The following is a 26,116-nucleotide window of genomic DNA, read 5'->3' as shown; positions in this document are numbered from 1 at the left end:
AAAAATGAAATAAGAAAGGACATGACTGCTCCTAGGTATGGTGGAGGAGAGAATTCATTGTAGATATGAGGGAGGGCATAGCCAGAGGCAGAGACATCTGGGTGAGTCCAGAATGAACATTACCCTGAGCGGGGCCTTGTGAGGAGAGGGGGAAGGGAGAGAGAGCCAGGAGACCAAGACGCCAAAAGGGTAAAAGGGTAAAAAAAAAAAAAAAAAAAAAGACCACGTAGCCAAAAAGGCTGGATTATATAGGGAAGAGCTGCTGGGGGAGGGGCCGCCCAGCCCAGTCCCTGGGCTGGAGAGGTTTAGGGTAGGAGGTGGGGCATGTCAGCCATACCCTGTGTCTTAGTTAGGGTTTCTGTTGCTGCAATGAAACACCATGACCAAAAAGCAATTTGGGGAGGAAAGGGTTTATTCAGCTTATGCTTCCATATCACAATTCATCATCAAAGGAAGTCAAGACAGGAACTCAAGCAGGGCAGGATCCTGGAGGCAGGAACTGATGCAGAGGCCATGGAGGGGCTTGCTTCCATGGCTTGCTTCCCATGACTTGCTTAGTCTGCTTTCTTATAGAATCCAGGACCACCAACCCAGGGATGGCCCCATCCACCATGGGCTGGGGCCTCTCCCATCAGTCACTAATTAAGAAAATGCTCTACATCCTGATCTTGTGGAGGCATTTCTTCATTGAAGGTTCCCTTCTTTCAGATAACGCTAGTTTGTGTCAAGTTGATGTAAGACTAGCCAGCACACCCTGTAACAAGTAGGGACTGAGGGATGCTGGGAGAACCTGGGGCCAGGTCCACTTTGATACATTAAATAGGCATCCTCAGATAGCTGTTTGTCCCTAGTTTGAGCCCTGTTAGATTTGTGAAACTGTGACCTGGTTCCTCTAAGCAGACTGGACCTTCCAGTTTCCACCAAAGCATATTCAAATTTTGAATCCATCAGTGGGTCAAATGTCTGATTAGATGAGAGACTAAATGCCCACAAAGACAGCCAGAGGTGTGCCTTGCTAGTCTCCAAGCTATCTCTCAATTCAATCAAGTTGACTCAAGATTAACCATCACGAGAGGTTTGCAGAAGATATCTGTATTTAAGCAGGAAGATTGCCTAACCCAGCAAAAGACAAGGGAAGGTGGGCAGTGGAATAGAGGAACCATGGAGCCCAAGACACAGAACAGAAAAGGGAGCATCCAGAAGAGAAGTGGAGAGAGGGAGGCTGGAAAAGCCAGCATTAGGTACGTTTCTAATAGTCTTTGACAGTACAAAATGAGGAGACCATGTTAACAGAGGACCAAGATTCACTTTCTTTCATTTTGTGAGTGCAAGAGAAAGAGGGAGCGGAGGGGATGTACGGCAGCTGATCAGCAAAGATGTAAGCATGCACATAGGCTGACAGGAGCCGGGAGCAATGTGAACAAGTGTAAGATGGAAGGACCTACCCTCTGGGCCTTAGACACAAGTTAGGGGTTCTTTTTCAAACAAATAGAAAGACTGGGTATTTCTAAATCCAGGAAGAACATGAGTTGAAGCAGAGAAAGGTCAACCAGGCTTATGGGCAGAGACCAGTTTGGGCCCTGGGCTTACAGCAGCTCAGGACCTCGAACCCTACAAAGTCTAGATTGCTGACCCCAGGTGCGTGAGTTATTTCCAGGGTATTTCAAAACTTGACTGAGGGCTGAGCAATGGTTGCCACAGCAAAATCAAGGACAAGGGAAACACACAGCAACCTTCTAGAAGAATCAGACCAGCAGTTTGCGATTAGCTGTGGGTGAGTCAAACCAGCAAGCACCTTTTAATAGGGCAATTCTGCTCTTCCAGCCAGAGCTGATTAACCCTTAGCTCCCTGGGCAAAACGTGTTCTCCTGAGATGTGAAAACACATTTCAAAATAGGATAGGTCTCAGCGTGGATACAGCTCGCCCTACTTTCTCGCTGTGTAGAATTGAGAATGTCGTTCAAGTTCTCCAGGATCCTTTCTTACAAAGGATGAGATCAACTAAGGATGTCGCTGAGTGGGGAACTTCCTTGAATGTGCAAGGTCCTAGGTTCAATCCCCAGCATAGCAAGAGAAAAAAAAAATACCTTACACATTAGAACTGTGCATTTTTCTTGGATTTTTTTTTGTGGACAAACTAAGATATAATGTGAAAGTAGCTCCTGGGAACTTGTCAAGCAGAACGGATTTCATTTTCTGCAGCCCCCTTTCCCCCTAGAGCAATGAGAGTAAAGAAAGGAAGAAATAATGGCAGCTAACATTTGACCTCTAGCCCATTTTCCTGCTCTATGATCTTGGGCAACTTTGCTTTGAGTCTCGGTTCCCTCATCTGTGGAATGGAGATAGTAACAGCACCAATCTCATGAATGTTGGGGAACAGCAGCCTCTCTACTCATGTGAAGATTATTGTTTTTTAATTCTTGCCTGCTTCCATGGCCACCAGAACTTCTTTCAGTGTGGCAAAACCCTGTGATTCCAGGCAGCCGGAGTGTTGCTTTCCATGGGAGAAAGCAGCCTTTGGATTTTCCTGGAGACCCTATGCGTGGCCTCAACTCAGACGTTTGTCCCCTTAGTTTCTGAGGTACAATCGTGAGGTGTGGTCCACAGCTGAGAGCACATTATGTCTTGAGGGTGGATGCTTCCAGGATCTAGAGTTTTGTTTCAATTTTATAAAAGTAATATGAGGGTGAGTCCCGTAATCAAACACAGCAGTATTTTTACAGATAAACGGTGAAACATTTTGGAGAAACAATGATTACAAAGTGTCACATCAGTCTAGGTCTAGTTTGGTGCTAAGTGGGCCTATCGCAAGCTTGGGAAAGTCTTTCCATTGTAACACTATCTGAGTCCCAGAAGTAAGGTGTGGGTGCCTGTGACCGACACACGCCCTTCACCCAACAGGGAACTTTGGGAGCTCAATCTGCTAAGGCTTCCACCACCCACAAGTCACAGAGCTGGAAGCTGCATTCAGAGGGTTGACTTGAAGTTTCTCAGTCTCTACATGACATTGTCTTCCAAGACAGGGGATGATAACAAAAAGAACGTGGGAACTGAGAAGTCAGGAGGAGAGCCATGCTCAGCACCAGCCAAAGACCAAAGCTTTCGTTTGCTGTCCTAGCTCATTATTTACTCCACTTCATCTTGGCATTAGCTCTGGCTTGCTGTATTGTCCCCATTTTACAGGAGAAACTGAGGCCCGGGGAAGCTAAGTGCCTTGCTCATCTGAGGATTAGGAGTGGAGTAGATCCCTAGGATCTTGGTTCCTGCTCAGCAGTGAGAGTGTCTCTAAGTCAAGCCGTCTTGTCTGCAGTTGGGATTTCTGTTCCGTCCTAACGTTCTTGGTTTGCTCGTCTTTAGCTTCCTGTTTCTTCTCTATAAGTTTGGTGACTGGATGGATGGGTGGGGGCATGGAGGACTGGTTCAGCATTTGATTCACAAGAGCCCTCAATAAATCCTTATTGGAAAAGTGAGTGGATGGACAGACAGATAGGTTGCGGTGGGTAAAGAGATGCATGGGTGTCAAGGTTGTATGTGTGAATGGCTGGGTAGGTAAATAGGTGAGTGGGGAGGTGGGTGGATGAGTAAGTGTTGGGTAGGTAGTTAGGGTTGTGGGTGGGTAGATGATTGAGTGTTGAGTGTTGAGTGGGTGGGTAGATAGAGCCAGGGGTGGATGGATGAGTATATAGATTTGTGGATGGTTAGAGACAGATGGGTGGATAGTCATGTGACTTTTATAAAGAAGGTCCTTATCCACTAACTCTTGAGTGTTCAGATTCCTTCTCCAACGTAACATCCTACTAGACCAAAGTGATCAAACCTCTCAGTTTGTTGCTAATAACACAATACCACAGACTGGGGTAACTTAAGAAAGATTTGGGGTCACAGTTTGGTCTAGGGACATCAACCCACATCTGGGGTTGGCCTACTTGCTGGCAGGGTCCTGAGACAGAACAAGATATCACATGCTGAAAAACGAAGGTTATGTACAGACATGTGATCTGGTCTCTGTCACTTCTCATCAGAATTCGATCTTGCAGGCTCCACCCTGAAGTCTTTTCATTTTGTTTGTGGCGTGTGTGTATGGTGTGTGTATGCATACATGTGTGTGCCCATCCCTGCACACATATATGGAGAACATAGGAAGATATCAGGCATCCTGCTCTATCATGCTCCACCTTCTTTTCTTGATACAGAGTCTCTCATTGAACCTGAAACTCAAGTTTCTGCTGGGCTGGCTGGCTGGCCACTGCCTATCTCTATGCCCCATTACAGGAACATGGGGCCAATGCCTGGATTTATGTGGGTGTTGGGGCTCCAAACTCAGGTCTTCATGCTTACCCAGCAAGCATTCTTAACCTATGAGCCATTTCCCCAGTCATGGTAGATTGCTTTCTAGTCTCGTTTGATTACGTACAGCCTGAGCAGCTTCCCAGCGTGCCCTCGGCACCTCTCAAATGTAAAGAACATAAGGTACCACTTCACACAGGCCTTCCATCTACTCAGCACAAGCTCTCTGTGGAAAACAGAAGCTCTGCCAGTATGCTCCATCAGGCTGGCAACGATAGAGATCTTTCTAGCACACTAACGTTAGCTCAATCCTTGCTTCTTACCTCCATATCTCTCCATTTCTGGAAAAGACTGATCCCAGAGAAATATAGAGTCTAGTAAAGCACGTGCCTTGAATTGATCAAATACTATCATTTCATCATATTTGCTTCAGACTTATTTACCTATTTACCTATTTATTGAGTGATTGAGACAGGATTTCATTGTGTAGCCCTGGCTGGCCTGGAACTCACTATGTAGATGAGGCTGGAAATGAACTCCCAGAGATCTACCTGCCTTTGTTTCCCTGGTGCTAGGATTAAAAGAGTGTGATACCACGCTGGGTATTGGCTTCAGGTTTTCAGACCATGAAAATAAATGGAAATGGCTGACAGTTAAAAGCCTTTGTTCATCTCTGACCCGATTTGGTGTCATTTGTGGCACAAGTTGATGCTTTTCCTTCTTATGCTTCTACTTCCCTCCACACATCAATAAATGATCATTATTCCCCTGTGGCGGTTTGAATAGGTATGGCCCCATAGACTCATGTGTTTGAATGCTTGGCCTATAGGGAGTGGCACTCCTATAGGGGGTGTGACCTTGTTGGAATAGATGTGGCCTTGTTGGAGGAAGTGTCATTGTGGGAGCAGATTCTGAGGTCTCCTATGCTCAAGCTATGTCCAGTGTAACACACAGTCTCTTCCTGATGCCTGTGGATCAGGATGTAGAAATCTCAGCTACCTCTCCAGCACCATGTCTGTCTGCATGCTGCCTTGCTTTCTGTTATGATGATAATGGACTAAACCTCTGAAATGTAAGCCAGCACCAATTAAATGTTTTCCTTTATAAAAGTTGTTGTGGTCATGGTGTCTCTTTGCAGCAATAGAAACCCTCAGACAACCCCAGTTGTCTTTATTCATGCATCCAGGGTCACAGTTCCATTCCCCATGCTATGCAGTGAACAGCTGCTGAAGACTATTCCACAGACTCCCGTGAGTGGCTCCCTCAGGGCAGTGAAGCCTTGAACTCCACACTCTGCTTAGAAATGCATGGTGATACATTACAGACAATGCATTCATCCTAGCCCATAGCTTTCATCACGTGACCACGCTTTATTTATCTGTTTCCATAGTGGATGACAATTAGCTATTGTCAACAGTGTTTCAGTGAATATTCTCCTCCAGGTCTTCACGTGTACAGATTTACATGCTTTTTTTTTTTTATTCTGAGTTGACTTCTAACCACTTTACTGATTGTAATAAGAAAAAGATACTCGGCCAGGCGGTGGTGGTGCACCCCTTTAATCCCAGCACTTGGGAGGCAGAGGCAGGTGGATCTCTGTGAGTTCAAGGCCAACCTGGTCTACAAAGTGAGTTCCAGGAAAGATGAAAAGCTACATAGAGAAACTCTGTCTCTAAAAACAAAACAAAACAAAAGATACTCAGTGAAACTTAAAATATTTATTAGTATGAATCATACCAATGGGTTAAAATCAAAAGCAACGGATACAAATGAGCACAAGGGAAATGCTTTACCATAGAACAGAGTACAAGAGGCGAAGGTCCCGGGTGTCTGGAGAGGGATCGTCTAGGTACAAAACCTGGGTCCAGCCCAAGTGGAAACCCTTTACAAAACCACCAGAAAGGGTGACAGTCTGTGTGACGGCATGACTGCTGGGTCACTGGGTGTCACAACACTGATGAAGGGCATGATCAGATCTGAACACAGCCAGAGCTCTTGGCTGATGGCTGGCTTCTTACTCCCTGCCCTGAACACTGCAGAGTGGCAAGGAGGGAAGCCTATACAGGCCATAGTCCTTAATGGCAGAGGAAATGTTTCAGTCCTCCAAACCTCCCTCAGGAAAGAGTGGGATCCCCACTGGGGCACAGCCCTTACTACTGGCTAGAATGCAGGTTAGTCTGCAAGGTAACATCATATTCAGTACCCTAATGTACCATTTTTTACTAAAAAATGGCTAGTCAATTCTGTACCTTTGTAAAACATTTGCACAACTCTACCACTGTCCTCAGGGATTTCTGCTGAGAAAGAATCCCTTTGACGATATGCGCCTCACTTACAGACACAAACAAGGTCATGAGCCAAACCAGCCACTCTAAAATGGATTACATGAAGGTGTAGCCAACATCAATCATATTTACACATATACAAACCTGCCACGTGTGAGAGAGAGACAATGGGGGTTGGGAAGGGAATTCTGGGAACGATGATAAGGATACCATATCCTGTGTTAGAACAATTGTAATTTCTAGGTCTTTACATACGTTTCTATGATTAAAGGTCAATTGTTAAAAGAGCCCAAAAGGAATCCCCAGGCCAAGGGGAGAAAGGCACCAAAGGCCACAGCATCTACCTGCAGAGAAGGCCCAAGATAGTATGAATATTTGTGTGCCCAAGTGCCACACACTCTCTGTTTGACACACATGCGTACTTACCCTCTGCCTAGCTTTGACATCAAAGGCAATGCAGCCTAGAAAAGGCAAGGTTTCATTCCCTCGTCTGCTTCTCTAAAACACCCAGGGGGGCTCACTGTCAGGGGGAAGCCCAGACAGTTCATGTAAAATTCAACCTCTGCAAACCCAATCCAAAGCCATGACATTCTCTTCTGGGAACAGTACCATCTCGGCTTGGAAATCTAGACAGCCAAGCTATACCAATACAAGTTCCCAGGACTAGTTTCCCTAAAACAGAGGAAGGTTCAAACATAAGCTTCATACTACCTGGAGAGAGGCCTTTTCAGTTTCAACTCTGGTTCTTTTGTTTGTTTTACCTGTGGTGAGTGGATTCGTGTCTTTTGTCGGCACACAGAATCCTGTCAGCCAGTGATGCTGGCAGCATGGGACAGGAGCTGACTGTCCTTGAGAAGGCCCTGTTACAGCATACAGATGCCATTTGCTAACAGTGTTGGAGATGTCCGTTATGGGACACTGGGGGACACTCTTGAATCAAGACAAGGATTTTCCATCCTTCGTATTCTAAGATTCGGTTAACTCCCAAGCTGAGGAAGAACGTATGTGGGTGTACACATCCTGGACTTGACAACCACCGTCTATGACTGGAACCTCGCTCTGTCTGCTTGATGGCCATTCTCTCCAAGGCTGGAAAAGCTTACAGTATGGTCTTCTGATTTTTATACTTTGGGGGTCCAGAATTTTAAGGTGGTAACATTCCTCTGGCTGGTTTGCTACAACCCATGATTAGCTGCTATTAATAGAAGTTTGCCCGACAATTTAGACTCAACATCCTCTGGTTAGTTTTTTCCCTTAGACACTATGGCATAGTCTCCTAGCAAAACAATGCTCTGTGAATTAATCACCTCTAAGAGTAGAAAGTTATTGCAACGGAGAGGATGTATGCTGGGTGGTGTCCTGCATGCTATTTATATCCTCCACCAACCATTGCTTACATACCAACCACTTAACTCCTTTAAACCGGGCCTCCCATGCCCAGAATTATGCATAACGTTCTAGTCTGGTTTGGTTGGTTGATGTATGACTGTACCTTAGAAAAATCTTCATCAGTTACATGAAAAAGGGACACAGATGGCAGTTTCTAACACAACTTTTGTCTCTTTTGCGGAAAGTCAGTTCTCAGTTTGAATGATGGTCCAGCTAGACTTCTCTGATTTCCCTCAGAAAAACTAATACAGGCTTGCTCCCCAAGCCAACTAAAAGCTAACCTTCTATATTGCCTTTGCCTTTTGGTCAACTGGCCAGAGAAAAAGACCCTGGCCCTGGAGAAGTTACTGGAATCTGACTAGATGACATCCAAGGTCAGAGAAGAAGAGCACGGCAAGGTTTGTGAACAAATCTAAAAATTTTCTAATACTTCTTTAACAAAAAACGGCAACTATACCTATTACCTAATAAGTACAACCCCTGCCGTGTGCGTTTTATAAACCGAAGGCCATGTTGTGGAGGTACAGTGAGTTTTCCCGAGTTTTCGATAATTTCTTCTCAGGGACCTTCCCTGCTCAGCATCCGGCAGGTCTCCCAGCATGCAATGCTGCTCACTCCCCGGCAGGCAGGCAGTCCCGAGGGTAGGGTCCTTCTGAGTGGCGCAGACACTAGAGAGGGCTCTGGCTTCCTCCTTCCTGCCCCATACGGCCCTGGGGTCAGCAGCACCGCCGGCTGGCTTGCAAGCTCTGGTTCCCAAGCTTGATCCCGCCACTGGTTCCATTTTCATGGGGGTCCAAGGGTGGGATCTGGCGGCCTGCGTGGGGGGGGGGGGGGGTGGAAGAGGCCAAAATTGAAGTTCTCTTATTTTAAAATGTTGCCCCGTTTGGGTGCAGAAAGTAGCAGTACCTGGGGGGAAGGGCTAGCTCCTTCCTCCTTTCTTTCAGTCTCCTCTCTTCCTCCCTCCCTCCAGCCTTCCTTCCCCGCCCCCTTTCTTCTCCCTTTCTTTTCTTCCCGTGCTTCCCCATGAAGTCAAATTCATGTTTAAAAGGTTGAGGGAAATTACCAGCAGTTTCCCGGCCACGCAAACACCCCCAGGGACAGGAGAAGGCATCCATTCACTCGGCAGATCTACCTGCTTGCTCCATCACTCAGGGCCCTAGCCTGGCCAGGGAGTCACCCTGCTTTGCAGGACTTCAACAGGAACAGCGAGCATTTATCTGTCTTTTCTGCCCCCCACAAAGAGAGCTGGGCTGGGAACTGCAATCTTCGAAGACCTGCCATGGGCTGGCAAGCAACCCACCAGCCTTACTCGGCTCATTAGCCAGAAGGACCTCGGGACATACTCCCCAGGAGGCAGTACTCCAATGTCATATACAAGCAACCTTATTTTGACTTCACTGAATTTTAACTTTTGTAAAGAAACACAAAGGAACAATTAGGAAGACAAAGGGAAGAAGGGCTAACAACAGCTAAAGGTCTGGGTTCTTTTTCCTGGACTGTGCTGACGGTCCCAGGTCTCTGTGGTTGTACTAAAAACCACTGGGTCGTGTACGTGACACAGGAGGGCTCCTCCAAGGCATGTGAACTTCATCTCAAGAGAGCTGTTCCTCTAAAGCACAGGGAAATCTAGAAACAGCCTGCTTAGGCAGCCAACACCAAAGATTCATCTTTGATCCTTCCCAGCACGTCTTAAAATGTCCGCTGTCACCACCACTTTCGGTGACTTTGCTGAAGGACATGCCAAAACCAAACAGTGGTTCTTACTATAATGCACATGGATTATAATTATAATTCCACTGGATCCTCAACCTTTGTTCTATCCACAGTCTCTTTTTCTTTTTATTTCTCTCTCTCTCTTCTATTTTTCTATTCATCCTCAAAAAAACATGGAACACTAGCTCTAAAATGGAAGATTAAAACACACACACACACACACACACACACACACACACACACACACACACACGTGAATAAAGGGGAAATTGTTTCCAAAGACCAAAGATTTTTGCTTTTGCTTTTGTTTTTATGGCAAACATATGCTCCCTGTTTGGACCAAGTACAGAACCGAAAGACTCAGAGGCTGAAGGCCTTTGGCATAAGATGCAATTTCTGGGGGTTTAGTGTGCTGTGCAGATGGAGTGATGTAGATACTCAAAGTGCAAGCAGAGACATACGCTCTCTGGCCTTGGACTCAAGGTTAACAGTAGAAATGAGCGTCTGACTCAGAGTGAGGACGAGTTCCCAACACTCTCTCCAACCACATCTTCTGACATCTTACACAGCCAACAAGTAATACAAAACTTCTTCAGGCCGTTCTCAAAAAAAAAAGAGTTCAGCTGAAACAATAGGAGTGTACTTCCCTCTTTGAGACATGTCCCCACTTGTTGTCACAATTGAAAGGAAGTTAAAAATAAAAAATGCGCCGGGCGGTGGTGGCGCACGCCTTTAATCCCAGCACTCGGGAGGCAGAGGCAGGCGGATCTCAGTGAGTTTGAGGTCAGCCTGGTCTACAGAGTGAGTTCCAGGACAGCCAGGACTGTTTCACAGAGAAAGTTTGCCTCAAAAAAACAAAAAAAAACAAAAACAAAAAAAAAGGAAGGAAGGAAGGAAGGGAGAGAGAGAGAGAGAGGGAGAGAGAGAGAGAGAGAGAGAGAGAGAGAGAGAGAGATACTTCTGGGAATGGAAGTGGGCTAGCAGGCTGGGAGAAAGTGTGGGCTAAAATGCACTGGGCCAGTAGGCTCTGAACCCTTTAGAGGTCATTTCCACAGGCATGGGCTTTTCACACGTGCCCCTTGTAGTCTGAGTGGGGAAGGGTTCTCAGCCTTTGTAAAGTTTTTTTGTTGACTAGATTCTCTCCTCATGCCACTCCTTTTACCACACCCCCTTAATCCTCAGAAGTTATGCTTCAAGACCAATCCCCAGTGGACAACTGAAACCATGCAGAGTACCAAACACTTGGCTACCTTTCTTTCCTATACAAATATACCTATGATAAGGTTTCACCTGTGAATTAGATAGATTAGGAGATTTATAAAGTAATAACTCATATATTAGAACAATTATAACAGCAGGTTGTATTAAAGTTAAAACATGATTTTTTTTAAATTTCTGGGATTTTTATTTAGTACTTTCAGGCTATGGTTGGTACCATGGATAAGGGAAAGGTGTTATATTTCTCAGAGGCAAAATCAATGTAGTTTCTTCAGACTTCACCTTTATCTTTGGGTAGAAAGCATTTTGAGATTTGAGAATCAGTTACCCAGTTAAATGAGGCTGGATCAGTTATGTAAAATCCCTGAGCAATTCTTCCCTCCACTATAAAAAGCAGGTGAGACAGTAAACTCAACAGCTCCTACACACTGTATCCGGCCGTTACTAATATGCTAGGGACTCAGGACAATGATGGGGATTCCCTGCAGCAGCAGGCTCCGGCCAGGACTCAGTGGCCTTTGCGTGGGAAGTTGCCCAGGGCTCATGACCAGGAGATGTGGTTGAGTCTCAAGGTTCAGTTAGAAGGGAATCCTGTTTGTTTGGAGACCACTCTGCCTGGGAACATCACATAGTGCCAACTTCAAACAGTGTGAGGAAATAAAGTGCACCCACTTTACAGCGAGACAGAGAACTGAATCCCAACGGTGAGCCAAGCATCCTTCAAGAGCTAAGCAAACAACACTGTGGAAATAAGCACCAGCTCCCGTGCTGGGCTCCGAGGCCTTCAGAACTGGCTGGGTAAATGTTCTCAAACAAAAGAACGGTTCTGGAAAGTGGCCACAGCATTCTGCACCAAGGAGACTCCCTGGAACACAGCTCACAGGATTTCATTTACCTGGACACAGAGTTGAGCTAACACACACAGACGACATCTGCACAGGCTCAGATTGGTCTCCGGATGTCTCCACTCCTACAGAGTGTCCTCCAAGCGTGCAGCCTCCACAACAAGCTGTTCTTGAACACGAATCCTAGGCCAGCGTGTTTATTTTAACACAGTTTGGATTGTGTAAGATGCTCTTGGGGAGAAGTTAAAAAGACTTTTTTTTTTTTTTTTCTCTCAAGTTTCCTGAAAGTTGACAGTCCAGGAGAAAAGCATGCTTTACGAACACTTCCTCAGGAATGCAAAACGTGGAAATAAATTCCAAACCTATGAGTTTAGGCCAGCTTGGCTGGGACAGCCGCCTGAACACACACCAAGAATAAAGCAGTGTGCTCCCTGCAGCTGCTCTCTTGGATATGCTCCACCTCTGCACGCTCCGACTTCTCTGCAACAGCTCTGTTGTCTGTCTCTTCTTTAACTCCATTCTCTGATGGCTTGACTCCCTTTCCTTCGGTGTCCAGTGCGTCTCAAAGTTGCTCAGTGACTGCTGCAGATCTTAATTCTCAGAATCGTCCAGATTGGGGGCTTGATCAAGTTTGCTAGGGCTTGGCAGGACTTATCTCTTGAAAACCACCTGGAAGCTCCTGCTTTAGGAGAGGCAGTCTTTGTGGAACACTGCCGTGGCTCATACATGACCAGGGATCACGCCGACTGATTGTCCTCTGGTTCAATAACAGAGATGGCACTAGAAAACTTTTGTTTTTTGAGACAGGGTCTCTCTTTGTAGCCCTGACTGTCACAGAACTCACTATGTAGACCAGTCTAGCCACAAACTCACAGAGATCCACCTGCCTCTTCAGGAGTGCTGAGATCAAAGGCATGCACCACTCACATCCTACCCAACTTGATATGCCATGTTTTGTGGATATCCATGGGAGACCTGCCCTTTCCTGAATAGAAAGGAGGAGTGGATGGGGCAGGGGGCAGAGGAGAGGTGAAGAACTGGGAAGAGAGGAGGGAGGGGAAAACTGTAGTTGGGATGTTAAATAAATACATAATAAAAGGAAAACTTTCGCTATTAGGATAAAGAGTCTGATGTGAGGAGTGAGCTCGGATTCTATGGAGGACCAGAATGGACCAGGAGGTAGATGCTACACTTGGTGAGGAAACTCACAGAAAGCTCAGGTCCAAGATGATGAGAGCCATAGTAAGAGCAATGAGAGAAGCAGAAAGGAGAGAGGCAAAGAGCCATGAGGAAATCCCAGGCAAGACCTGACAGATGAGCAGAAATGAGAATATGAAAGTTGTAGTCATAAGTTTTCTCAGGTCCCGCCTAGGCCTGAGGTCCTGCCCAGGCCCATGGTCCTGCAGCCACTTATAAAATAATCATTCAGAGGTTTAATATTATTTACAAACTGTATGGCCCATGACAGGCTTCTTGCTAGCTAGCTCTTATAGTTTAACTCAACCCACAACTATTAATCTATATATCGCCACGTATTTACCTGCATCCCATTACATGTTGTTTCTAGGATGGCAGTCTGATGTCTCCCTGACTCTGCCTTTCTCTTTCCTGTCTCTCTCCTTGGATCTCCCACCTGCCTATAAGCTACCTTGCCATAGATCAAAGCAGCTTATTTATTAACCAATGGGAACAACATATATTCACAGTGTAGAGAAAGACGTCCCCCAGCAGAAAGTAGAGACCCCCAAATTCGGAAGTTAAAAAAGTCTGGGGAGCCAGATAAGGATGTAGCCCAAGATTAGAGTGTTTGCCTAGTTTGGCTTCATCCCCAGAACTACAAAATAAAGAAACAAACATTAACCGCAAAAACACATTTGGTTCAAATATGTCATAACAATTCTAACACATATTCTGGTTTATAAAAAAACATTTAAAAAATGTCTAGGGAGCCAAAGTCATGGCTATGCTACAAAGTCGGGGGAAGAAGGGGCTGTTCCCATTGGCTACCAACCTAAGGACTTCAACAGCCATTGTTGTCAGATTTCGATGGAGTGACTTCAATGGGAAGACTTTTGCTATGAAAAAATGAAAATCCCCCTTCCCCTTTCGTTCTTGAAACTGATACTTTTTCTAAAAAATCATCTTTTGGTTTACAGAGAAAATTGCGCAATTAAGCTCTTACATGTCCCTGTCTTTATCTCCCAGCTCCTGTTGTTAGTGCCTGGCATTCGTATAAGATGCCAGTTCCAACTGATGAGCTAATATTAACCACTACTGCTAACTGCAGCCCACAGTGTTTGTACAGGGCTCTCTTTGTTATACATCCTGTGGATTTTGGTAAATGTTCAATGACATGTCTCCATCATTACAGCATCAAATAGAATCATTTCACCGCCCTAAAAATGCCCCCATGCCTTATTCCCTCCCTGTCCTGGTTTTGTCAACTTGACACAAACTAAAGTCATCTAGGAAGAGGGTTCTCAATTGAGAAGATGCCTCCATGAGACTGGCCTGTAGACAAGTCTTTGGGCATTTTCTCAATTGAGATGGAATATTCCTACTGTGGCTATTGCTATCCCGAAGCAGGTGGTCCTGGGGTGTACAAGAAAGAAACCTGCGCAAGCCAAGAGGAGCAAGTCAGTAATCAGCATTCCTCCATGCCTCTGCATCAGTTCCTGCCTCCAGGCTTCTCCCTTGAGCCCCTGTCCTGACTTCCTTCATGATGAACTGTATAGGCTGTAAGATGAAATTAAACCCTTTCCTCCTCAACTTGCTTTTGGTCATGGTGTTTATCACAGCAATAGATACCTAACTAGGACACCCACCCCCAACCTGACAACTACTAAATTGACCTATTTACCTAACAATAAAAATTAAATTCAAAATATTTACTGACGAGAGTAATGTTTGGGACTCCCTTTAAAGCCGTATAGGGTGGGGAGAATAGAGATGGGATATGCTTCTGTGCTCATGATGATTCAGTTCACTTATGTACTGTAAGTTTGACATTTTCTATAATAAAGTCATTTTCCAAAGTTGCCCGGAATGCACCGTTACAAAGGAGCCATGGATGGAAATTTAACAGGCAACCATGTAAGAAAGAAAGTCTTGGGAGAATGCATTATTTATTATTATATATTATATGGTTTGACTATATGAAATCAGAATTTCATATAAACTACTGTCGGGCTTTTTTTCCCACAAACAATTTGTCTTTTTAGGTCAGTAACAAGAGTCACATCATCATTTTAAAACACTGGTTTATATTAGTGTACTATGATTTGGGAAAAAAAAAGTTTCTCAACTTCAGTGCAGTTTAGTCATTTCCTGTTTTCTACTAGTGTGGGTAATATTACCAGAAAACTGCTGTACAGAGTCAGGAGCCAGGGGCAGCCCAGACTTAAAGCTGAGAGCATGTGACTTCATGCACTGGCCTCTTACTAGCTATGAGACACAGCACAAGTCACAAGATGGCGTCCTCATAGTTAAACAGGGATGACAGAGTGTAGGTGGACATTCACAGGGTACAGCAGGACGTCCCACGGCAACAGAGTGCCCGCTTCATCGTGAATGGAACACCAATGAGCTAACACACATTTTAGCCATTCCAACAACGTTCCAACAAGAGCTCCACACACTCGAAGCACCACTGCACTTGGTCCCTGGATCGGCCTGTTTCTCGGGCTTTGATTCATGGTTGTTTGCACTGTCCATCAAAACCACACAGTTAGGCCTACGATGGCTGTGCCTGTGTTGCACATACACAGACTCTTTCTTGTCATTATGCCCTAAACAATACAGTAGAACAACATAGAGCATTGACTGTGCTCGGGTATAAGTAATCCAGAGATGACGGGCATATCAGGGGAATGTGTGCTCACATACAAATGCTACAGTATTTTAGATAGGGGCTTGGGCATCTGTAGATGTGGTGTCCTGGAGGGTTCTACACCTAAATCCCATAGACACAAGGGCAACGACCCTGTGCTTTGTACAACTGCGGATCCTTGAGAACTGCTTGGGGTGAGAACTCCCATATCAGCGTCTTCTCTGCTGGCATTTGCTGAATTAACTGTTTTGGTGATAAAGAAGGGACTGTCCTTGCCTTTATCTTCAATGACAGCTTGCTGTACTGTTACAAAATTTTCAAAGGTTTTTTTGTTTTGCTTCCAAATGTCTTTAACACACTGTAAACCAAGTAACTACCACAGAATTACAAAACGCAGCGGCCGTACAACAGCCAGCACGCTGTGTAACGATGACTGCAGAACAAGACACGTCGCCATCTTTCCTATCTTCTAACCCTTCCGAGCCACTGCTGCTTCCGTCTCTAACTGTCTGTGCTTTCCAAACAACCTAACCAGCACCCAGGGGGCTGGTGAGACATTAGCAGGCTTGAAAGGACACTGAGGATGGACCCCAACCTTGAAGTCCGCAGATCGGAAAGCCAGGAACTGAAACCGCAAGACTCTGTTTGCTGGTCAAAGGGATAGGATCTGAGTCATAGCATGTGGCCCTGGGTGGGGACATGCCCTCCGGAATGCCTCTAAGATCAACAGATAGCTGGAGGTTTCTGGTAGTGAACGAGGACGCACCAGGTCCTCTCTCCTAAGAGTTCATTCAAATGAGTCTGTCAGTCACTTAGATTGACGGGAAAATACCCCTCAGGATAATCTAGAGGATTAGAAATGGTAAAAGCTTGCCTAAAATATAGATGGACACAATAGTCTCTTTGGTCATTCTTGTCAGTTAAAAATGCCCCACGTCACCATCTACTAGATGCTGCCTATCTCCTACACTATGCTCCGTGTCCCTCACCTGAATTCTTTCAACTGAGCTCACAAGGACCAGAGAGCCAAAGGGAGGTCAGAGAGAGAGTCTGCCGGACACAAACAAAACCAGAGCATTTCTCACTTGTCCTTACACTAACAAGAAATGCCCCCAAAACAAAGAAGCCACAGCGCACTGCTCGCAAAGTCTCCGGGGTATTTTTCAGGAGAAAAATTATAGCCCCTTGACAAAAAGCATCCAATGGAAGAAGGGGTGGATTTGGGTTCACGGTCCACAGTGGTGGGGGAGGGGGTGGCAGCAGGTGGCAGGAGCAAGAAGCCAAGAGATCACATCCCCAGCCACAAACACAAAGCGGAGAGAGGGAAAACGAAGTGGGGTGAAGCTATAAATTCTTAAAGCCCTCCTCCAGCAAAGCTCTACCCCCTAAAGGTGACGTAACCTCCAAACAGCACCGCTAACTGAGGGCCAAGTGTTCATTCAAACCAGCACACTGACCTCTTCTAAAATTACCTTCCGAAGTCTAAATGAAGATCACGGCTTCACCTAAGTGGAGGTCTCTGAGGAAGGACCTCCACTGAGCTCCCGTCTCCTCTATTCCAAATTCACTGATCATGCCAACCGATTGAACACTGCCTAGCTGTTCCTTCTCCGAAGGAGGAATGCTTTTGTAAATGTTAACTTGCTTAACACCTAAGTGGGACTTTCCATTGCGTTCGGAATATCACATCCTTTCTTCGTCGCGAGGCTCCATCTCCGGCTTCCACCTCCCGCTGCTGCCCCCAGCTGATCCTACACATCAGTTTCCAGTTCTGGGACTTAACTACAGTTTTCCCAGGTTAATCTTCTTAGGAGCATCTATCGAGTAAATTTTCAGCTTCATATTAACCATTTCCTTGGGGAGGCACTCTTCAGCAACCCGAGGTCCCCACCTGTCATTCTCTCTTTTAGTCCCCGCCCTGTGGTTTCCTGGCACTACTGTCACTGCCTTTTGTTCACCATGAGGTCTAGCATGACTTCAAGCTCGTAAAAGCATACACTACGTATTTTCCGAATAAATGAAACGAGAGTCTAGGCTTGTCCAATTTGTTGGCATTATTCAAACTTAAGTCACCACAGAAAAGTAATTACGTTTCTTTTGCTCTAGTGAGCCCGTCAAAAATGTTACTTCCTAGAATGTTCTGAGATCAGGATAAGACCTAAATTCAAACTGCAAGAGAAGAAGGAAGAGCATCCACTGTGGTTCAGGGTCACAACTGAAACAAGGAAGAAATGAGAAGCAGAGCTGAATTTCCAGGGCCCCAACCCTGGGTTTCCTCCCTCATGTAGAGCGGAGCATTGTGCAGCGCCCCCAGAAAGCAGCCATATAGTTTATTCTGGGTTTTTAACACTGCAACAGCTGAGCAGCAACAGAATAGTCTTTGTGCTTTCTTATACCAATTTAAAAAAAAAATCAGCCAGGCAGTGGTGGCTCACACCTTTAATTCTAGCACTCGGGAGGCAGAGCCCGGCGGATCTCTGTGAGTTCAAGGCCAACCTGGTCTACAGAGCGAGAGCCAGGACAGGCACTAAAACTACACAGAGAAACCCTGCTTCAAAAAATGAATAAATAAATAAATAAAGTGTACAATTATTTTCTTAACCAAGAAAGAAATATGAACAACCTCTGGGTAAAAATGTACAGAAGAGAATGAGCCCCACACAGCAGGGTTCAGTAGGTCTGAAGATGGGCCCTAGAGGAGGGGCACCCGGAAGAACAGACACCAGGGGATGTGGCATCACAGAACAGGCAGCCTGGACCAACCAGGACAGAGCAGCAGCAAGAAGGTCCCTTTCCCGGGCAGCTGTAGTCTTCAAAAGACAGAACGTTTTGGGTGAACAGTTTGCAGTTAGAAAATGTATTGGCTTATGCTCAGAAAACACAGTTGTCTCATTGCTGGTTTATGAACACCCTGGGAATACAGAGGAAATGCCTTTGTATCTTCATCGAAGTCGGTGTGAAGTCGTTTTGTGTAAGCACACCTTTTAAAGGGGCTGTTACTCTCCCTGCTGTTCCTTGGTTTTTACTGTATGTTTTCTCCCGGGCATGCTTGTCTCCGCAACGTTGCTTTGAGAGCATGGGTGTCAGCAGTCTCTAGCTCTATTTTAAGCTTGGGTAGGAGCGCACGTAACCTAAGTAGGAACCGTGAAAAGGAAATTCAAGGAATGTCTGCTGCCGTATGCTTGGGTGTCCTTGGAATTCTGTTCTAAACTAACCCATACTTTGGCTACAAAACCCCATTTTGAAGCAATTCACCTGAAAGAGCAGCAAAAGAGCTCACAGATATGGGTTGGGAGAGACTGAGGTAGAAGTAGGTGGGTAGAGATAACAGACAGACAGACAGACAAATGGATCAATAGAGACAGATATACTAGAATGGGGTGGACAGAGATGGATAGCTAGAAATAATGGAAAGAGATGGAAAATGATAGACAGGTAGATAGCAATAGCTAGAAGTATAGATGGATGGACCAGTGTATACATAGAGCTACAGACAGTAGACATAAGTGGAACAGGCACAGAGCGGAGAGATGAAGGACAGGTAGATAATGGATGTAGAGACATGACTAGAAGATCTCCCATGTATCTACATGCTTTATTCACTAAGTATTTATTACTAAAGTATAATACACAGAATTAAACATTTGTTTACTTGATATGGAAGAAGGGGAGACATGGGCTTATGTAGCAATTGCTTTGAAGCTGAAATTACTCCCTGCTTAAGCAAAAGACTGTTTTTCTAAACAACGTAGACCATTAGACTATGAGGAACTAATTATTCAAAGCCTACATCGCTGTGAACCACAGAGACCTCTGGCATGGAAAGGAATTTATAGTGGTTGAGTTATACAAAGGGATCTTTCTGAGATGTTAATACTCAATACCTAGGCTTTGGGGTTCAGGATTGTTCTCTTTGAGGACTTTATCTGACTTCTTTAATAATGACTTTCATCAAGCTCAGAGAGTACTCCTGCGTAGAAATCGTGAGGTGAATTTGATGCACGTGAAAAACAGAGCTTCCTGTCTGATCCCTGCCTCGCCTTGACTAAAGGGGCCCACTACACAAAACACAAGAGCTGTGAATCAGAGGCACTGGGGTAATGGGTGAGGTAGCTCATTGCAACTGCCTGCAGCTGGTTATGCAGGCTCTTGATTGTAACCCCAGCGCTTGGGAGGCTGAGAGAGAAGCACGGTTACAAGTTCAAGGCCGACCTGGGCTACGGGGTGAAACCCTACCTCAAAAACAAAAACAGAACGGTGTTTAGGGAGTGAACATACCAGGAAAGCCTAACACCACCGGAAAAGAATCAGTTCACTTGAGGGCAATAAAGGGCCCAATGTAGGAAGTTCAAATCAAACCTCACGGTCTCTCAAATGGACCCAGCTACAGAGAGCATGTGCTCCTATAGCCCATCACAAGAAGAAGCTGAGCTGTGAGAACATGAAGTGCCCGACACCAAATCACAGCTCCAACAGGTTAGAGATTAACCATTCAGCCCAGTGAGCTCGAGGTTTCTCTGTTGTGTGTGTAAACAGCAACAGGAAAAAAGTCCTCATGGAGGTGGACGGAAGGAAAGGCAGCAGGCACACCACAGTGACCGGGCCCAGGGCTGCTGGGGGAGGTGCTGCTAGCATCACCCTTTTGCACACTTCTTTTGCACACTTTGACACAGTGGGAGTAATCCCGGTCAGAGCTCTCCATTGCCTATGAGTCCTTTAAGCCAATACGAACCAACCAAAGGTTCTCTGCTGATGTTCTCAGAATCCAAAATAATGGACCAGAACCAGTAGAATGGAAATCAGCTCTATCCTGAGAGCTATTGGCCTTGAATTCAACAAAAGTGATCTTAGGTGCAGAAGAAAGCCAGTGGCCTACATCCCTTTGGGAACTGCCCAGAGCTGGGACATCTGAGGACAGCTGATAACAGATAAGGGTTCTGATCCTCCCACAGAGCACTTGCAATGGCGACATCTCACTGATATGGAGACTTCTCCCAGTCTCTTACAACACACTGATGAACTTCTGGAGCTCCAAGAAGTTCCTGGGCCTGTGGTCAGCAGGCATAGTCTGGTGGAAGCCTGCACCCATGTCATGGCCAGAGGTTATGAAGGTGAAATCTGCTGTGCCTGAAACTTCACAGCTGCAGACAGATGTGTCGGTGTATTTAGCCACAGTAAACAGCTGAGGTTATAGTCACTCATGGGAAAACACCATAATGAAAGAGAGGTACAACATGACCCAGAGCTGGGAACTGACCTGGAGCTGTCACTTGTCATGAGCAAGAGTAACAGAAAGTAACATGATCTTCACAAAGGAACCCTCTGCCCAGTTCCTGACTTCAGGTCACACGAAAGGCAAACATTTTTTTGTGAACAATTATTTGTCAAAATAAATCACTAAAAGGTTCCCTTCCTTCGTTTGCGTAGAGTCATTTGATTTAATGGATGGACTTCTACCATGCCACCGTCTACTTCATCTCTGCCATCATGATACTAAATAAAATGTAGTATCATTCTTGTTTTGGTTTTATTGAGTTATTTCTGAAGTTTTCACATTGACTTCTAACTAGGAGCAGCCTCCTACCCCCACCCACCAACCCACCCTGTCAGAAGACATAATTTTTAGTTAAGTGTAATTACAGATGAAATTCCAAGTATATATTCTCATCTTGCAATGAGTATGTCATTTTCATTCACAAAACAAAAGGAACAGAGCAAGTTACAGAACTAGAGATGTTCAGGAAGTCTCAGGTGAAGCAGTTTCTCCTAAAAATGGCTGTATGAACAAGACCGGAACAATGGCAGTATCAACAGAAAGGGGAAATACCCCTAAACAAGGAGCTACAACTGATGGCCACTGGCCGAGGGAGAATTAGCCTCCCCCAGGGATGAGTCCACTTACTGGTTGTCCAATGAAGAGTGGTCAGCCTTCAGACCATACACACACAAGCAACAAACAACAGACTCAGCAGGTTGTATTTATATATTTGAGCATCCATACGTACATATATGTACGGAACGATAATAATCAAAGAAAAAGAGGCTATCCACTTGAGAATGGTGGGGAACATGGGAGGGAGCGGAAGGAGAGTACATTGGAGAAGCTGGAGGGAGGAAGGGAGGGGGGAGGTGATACAATTTGATTTCAATTAAAAATACATTTTTAAAAAAGAAAATTAAAGCCGACTATCATACTCTTTAAAATGAAGAAAAGACACAAAAGAGGCGAGTATAAATACACTCACAGTTGTAGGGGCTCACAGGGCAAGTTTAAATCAAATTTTGCAGGGTTTGTTGACAGCACTAGATAAATTCAAAGGCTCATTTTTGACTCCCCTAAGCATAGCCATGCAAGCTAAGTCAGGCTGGGAATACAAACGTGACACTCACTGATTCCTTGGAAGAGCTCCTCGATGTTAATGGCGTTCTTCGCACTTGTCTCAACCACAATGGCACCTATGGATTCAGCGTATTCCTTAGCATCCTTCAAGGGCACCTCCCTGAAAAAGAGGTCAAACCCATCAAGAAATGAATGCTTGCTTGTAAAACACGAGTACTCCAGAGACCAAACCAACAGCGCTCGTGGAAACGACACCTTTGCTTTCCTATAGAATAACAATTGAATAGTCATAAAGGATTGAAGATCTGCAAGGGGTACACACCTTAGAAACGGGTCTCAACCAGGTATGGATGCCAGCCTGGTCTACATAGTGAGTTCCAGGACAGCCAGGAATACAGAGAGAGACCCTGGAAGAAAGAAGGAGGAGGAGAAGGAGAAGAAGGAAGAGAAGACAGAGGAGAAGGAGAAGGAAGAGAAGGAGGAGCAGAAGGAGAAGAAGAAGTTGTAGTTATAGTAATAGTAGTAGTAGTAGTAGTTGGTCTCTGGCAACAATGGACAAGACACACATTTATAAAACAGTGCTTTCTCCACAGGAGTGAATTCTTAGACTGGAGAGAAAATGGTTGTAAGTACTGGCTATCGATATTCCAGAAGTGTGAATGTCGGTTCCCTTGAAACTGACATTGACATTTAATTGCCATTATGAAAGTCCTGAGGGGTGAGACCTATAAGAGGACTAAGCTAGAGGGTTGGAATTAATGCATTTATGAGAGAGAGTTCAACCCCACTCTGCCTGTGAAGAGTAGGGTTCTCCTTTCCACAGACCAACATGGTCCAAACACCATCTTGGAATCAAAATCACCAAACTTGCTGGTGCCTTGAGACTGAATCTCCCAGGCTCCAGATTTGTGAGTCTGTATATTTTGCTTAAATTATCCAGTCGGTGGGATTCTGTCACAAACTAAAACAGACTATGGCAGGTTAGTCTCAACCTTTCTTCTCTATCACATGACTCAACATTATAACAATAATACACTGTGTGTGCACTAGTGTACAGCTTTTGACATGTTTCACATATGACAGTTTTGCCACATCTGGAGGTTCAACATCCATGTACTCAACTGATTGCAGATTTTTAAAAAAAATACATCGAACCACTTCCTAAATGATGCTGTACAACAAGCTATTTACATCATGAAAATGAATGAGGATGGCTCCTAGAAGCTCAAGGGTTTGAATGCTTGGTCCCCAGTTAGTGGAGCTATTTGGAAAGGATTAGGGGGTGTGGCCTTGTTGGAGGAGGTGTGGGACTAGGGGCAGGCTTTGAGGTTTCAAAAGACGCCATTCTCCATTCTCGGTGTACACTCTTGCTTTCTGCTTGCAGACCAAGATGTCAGCTCTCAGCCGCTCCTGCATTATCATGGACTCTAACCCTCTGGAACGGCAAGCCCAATTAAATGCTTCCTTTTATAAGCTGCCTTTGGCCATGGTGTTTTATCACAGTAATAGGAACGTAATGAATGCATACAGCATTTACATCATACTAATATAAATAATCTGGAGGTGATATAAAGTGCATGGGGCTGTGTGGCTTCTGACAGATACTGAGCACCCGTGGACTCTGGCAGCCCCGATGGACGTCAAGAGACATCACTGTCACTTTTCACAAACATAAAATCTGTGACATGATTTGATGGTTGGCAATGAAAATCTTGTGACCATGATGCAATACGGCGTGTCTGAACCTTAACCTTTCAAAGGTGTTTCTTACCAGGGCTTTAGGGCATAACAATCTAAAAAGGAATCGACATATCTGTTTTCAATGTGAAGATACCTCTACAATCATGGAAAACACAACTCAGAAAATGGGGTAGGGATTAGAGGGAAAGAAGAACTAGAAGCTTTTCTGATGCTGGAGGTGAGGTATGATATATTTGAGTAAAATGACAATGGAAAAGAAGAAGAGAGGGCGCACAAAGCTGACTCCTGGAATGAAGCTGAGGAGACAAAATTCATTTCCTTCCCTTTTCTCCCCTCCCTTCACACAACTGGTGTGAGAAGTTGTCAGGGAAAGTGCACATTGGGACTCATGTTCCGTATGATGCCGGTCTAAGCTTACTTCTATTGGTGTGATGAAACACCATGAAACTTAGGGGAGGGAGGAGAAGGCTTGTTTGGCTTCCACGTTCCGGTCACAGTCTACCATTGAGGGAAGTCAGACCAAGAGCTGGAGCAGAGGCCATGGAGGAGTGCTGTTTCCTAGTCTGCTCTCCATGGCTATCTTATACCACTTCGTGGGCTGGGCCCTCCCACATCAATCATTGATCAAGAAAATCTCCTGAAGACTTGCCTACAGGCCAGTGAGATACAGGCATTTTCTCTGGTTGAACTTCCTCTTCCCAGGTGGCCCTAGCTTTTGTCAAGTTGACAAAAACAAACAAAAAACCCACCGCCACCAACAACCAGGACTAAGCCCAAACGTAAGACAGGAAACTTCCCAGGTCCCAACTGTAGAAGGGTCCAACTAGAACCTGCCACACTAAAAGCAGTTGTCCCAAGACTATTGAGTTTTTTTTTTGTGGCAATTTCTTCACATGTGGAAGATTCCTGAAGGCTTTACCCTGTTTGGTTTAGGACGTCAGCCTATTTCTAAATTTCATCTTCAAGTCTTTATTAAACCATATATAGAGCAGGACTCACCTCTGCCTGAACGAGAGGCAGTCAACGCTGCTACCTGCTCCTATCTGTGTATGGAGTTGGGGAACTTGGCAATCACACAAGCCTCAGAGAAACCACTAGAGAGATCACATACAATAGCAAGGCCTCTTCAACTCTGCTTTGGAATTGCCCAACTGTGGCACAAGGCAGTAGAGGCTCTGCCAGGATTAAGGTAAGAACAGGTTAGTCGCTGTGTGTGACATTATGTGAAACAGGATGATGGTAAGCTGAGTGTAGCTAGTTCTTCTGGACCTTAAAATGGAGAGAAAGGAAAGGCATATTTCAGACTCCTTCCATGGTTAGAATGGGTCTCATTAAATAAACAACTGGCCCAGAATGTCACTACTAATGAGAAATGCAAGGAGAATGTCACCCTTGTCCCTCACAATAGCTCACTTTGTTCCTACAAGACCCCTAACAATGCAACCACACACCATCCAACCTGCATGTTGTTCTTCCCATCATCATAGGCAAAAAATAAGTGGTGCGCCCCAGCTATCTCAAACTATCAACTGCAGGGGTCAGGATGGTATCGGGGGAGGGGTACAAGCCATGCTTATGAATACCTCACAGCTGTCTTCATATGTTCATACATCCTCAGTTTGTCCATAGACACCGAATTGTAGCCTAGTTTGCCTTGTAAACAACCCGGAGCCTAGCTTTATAAAAAGTGTCGTAGTCTCAGCCAATCACAACTGCTTGAGCCATGTTGAACTAAGACAGACAGGCGCAGTAACCAATCAGCTGTCACTCCACCTCACTTTCCTTTATTTTTTTATATCTCATTTCCTTTTCTCTGGCTCTAAATATAATCTGATTAGCTGGACCTGTTGAGAATGGGATTGCTGCCTGGTCCTAGAACTGAGGGAAAAAAAAATCAAATTAAGATCTGTAAAACTATGCCGGCAGTGGTGGCGCACGCCTTTAATCCCAGCACTGGGGAGGCAGAGGCAGGTGGATCTCTGTGAGTTTGAGCCCAGCCTGGGCTACAGAGTGAGTTCCAGGACAGGCTCCAAAGCTACACAGAGAAACCCTGTCTTGAGAAAAAAAAATCTGTAAAACTAGATTTGCTGGTGTGTGTAGGCATGTGCGGGTCCACATTGCTGGGGACAAAAGCCAGGGTCTCGTAAATGTTAGGCTTCACCACTGAGCTACACGCCCAGCATGTATTTTATTTTATTTATGGATGGATGATGTGTGTGTATGGCATGGCCCCATGTGGAAGTGAGAACAACTTTTGGGAGCTGCTTTTTCCTTCCACAATGCAAGTGATTATTTGTAGACTCTCAAAAGCTAGAGAAAGTCCTGCCAGTATAAACAAAGAAGGGGGAGGTGGTGGCGCACGCCTTTAATCCCAGCACTCGGGAGGCAGAGGCAGGTGGATCTCTGTGAGTTCGAGGCCAGCCTGGACTACAGAGTGAGTTCCAGGACAGGCTCCAAAGTTACACAGAGAAACCCTGTCTCGAAAAACCAAAAAAAAAAAAAAAAAAAA

At 45.2% G+C, this 26,116-nt stretch overlaps 1 protein-coding gene across 1 annotated transcript in view; it reads right to left on the bottom strand.

Annotated features, from left to right (window-relative positions):
• Positions 1–5,985: 5,985 nt before the first annotated feature.
• Rab31 (RAB31, member RAS oncogene family) overlaps positions 5,986–26,116 on the bottom strand; it is a 131,851-nt gene continuing 111,720 nt past the window's right edge. Inside the window, exons 6-7 of the mRNA XM_052750218.1 lie at positions 21,957–22,066; positions 5,986–8,775 (exon numbers count right to left, since the gene is read on the bottom strand). Of these exons, the coding sequence (XP_052606178.1) occupies positions 8,678–8,775; positions 21,957–22,066 (208 nt within the window). The 3' untranslated portion in view covers positions 5,986–8,677. The remainder of the gene's footprint in view (positions 8,776–21,956; positions 22,067–26,116) is intronic.

The sequence above is a fragment of the Peromyscus californicus genome, unplaced genomic scaffold (assembly GCF_007827085.1).
Source record: "Peromyscus californicus insignis strain IS unplaced genomic scaffold, ASM782708v3 Scaffold_21__1_contigs__length_65335640, whole genome shotgun sequence".
Classification (NCBI taxonomy): Eukaryota; Metazoa; Chordata; class Mammalia; order Rodentia; family Cricetidae; genus Peromyscus; species Peromyscus californicus.
This window is presented reverse-complemented; position numbering and strand designations above follow the sequence as displayed.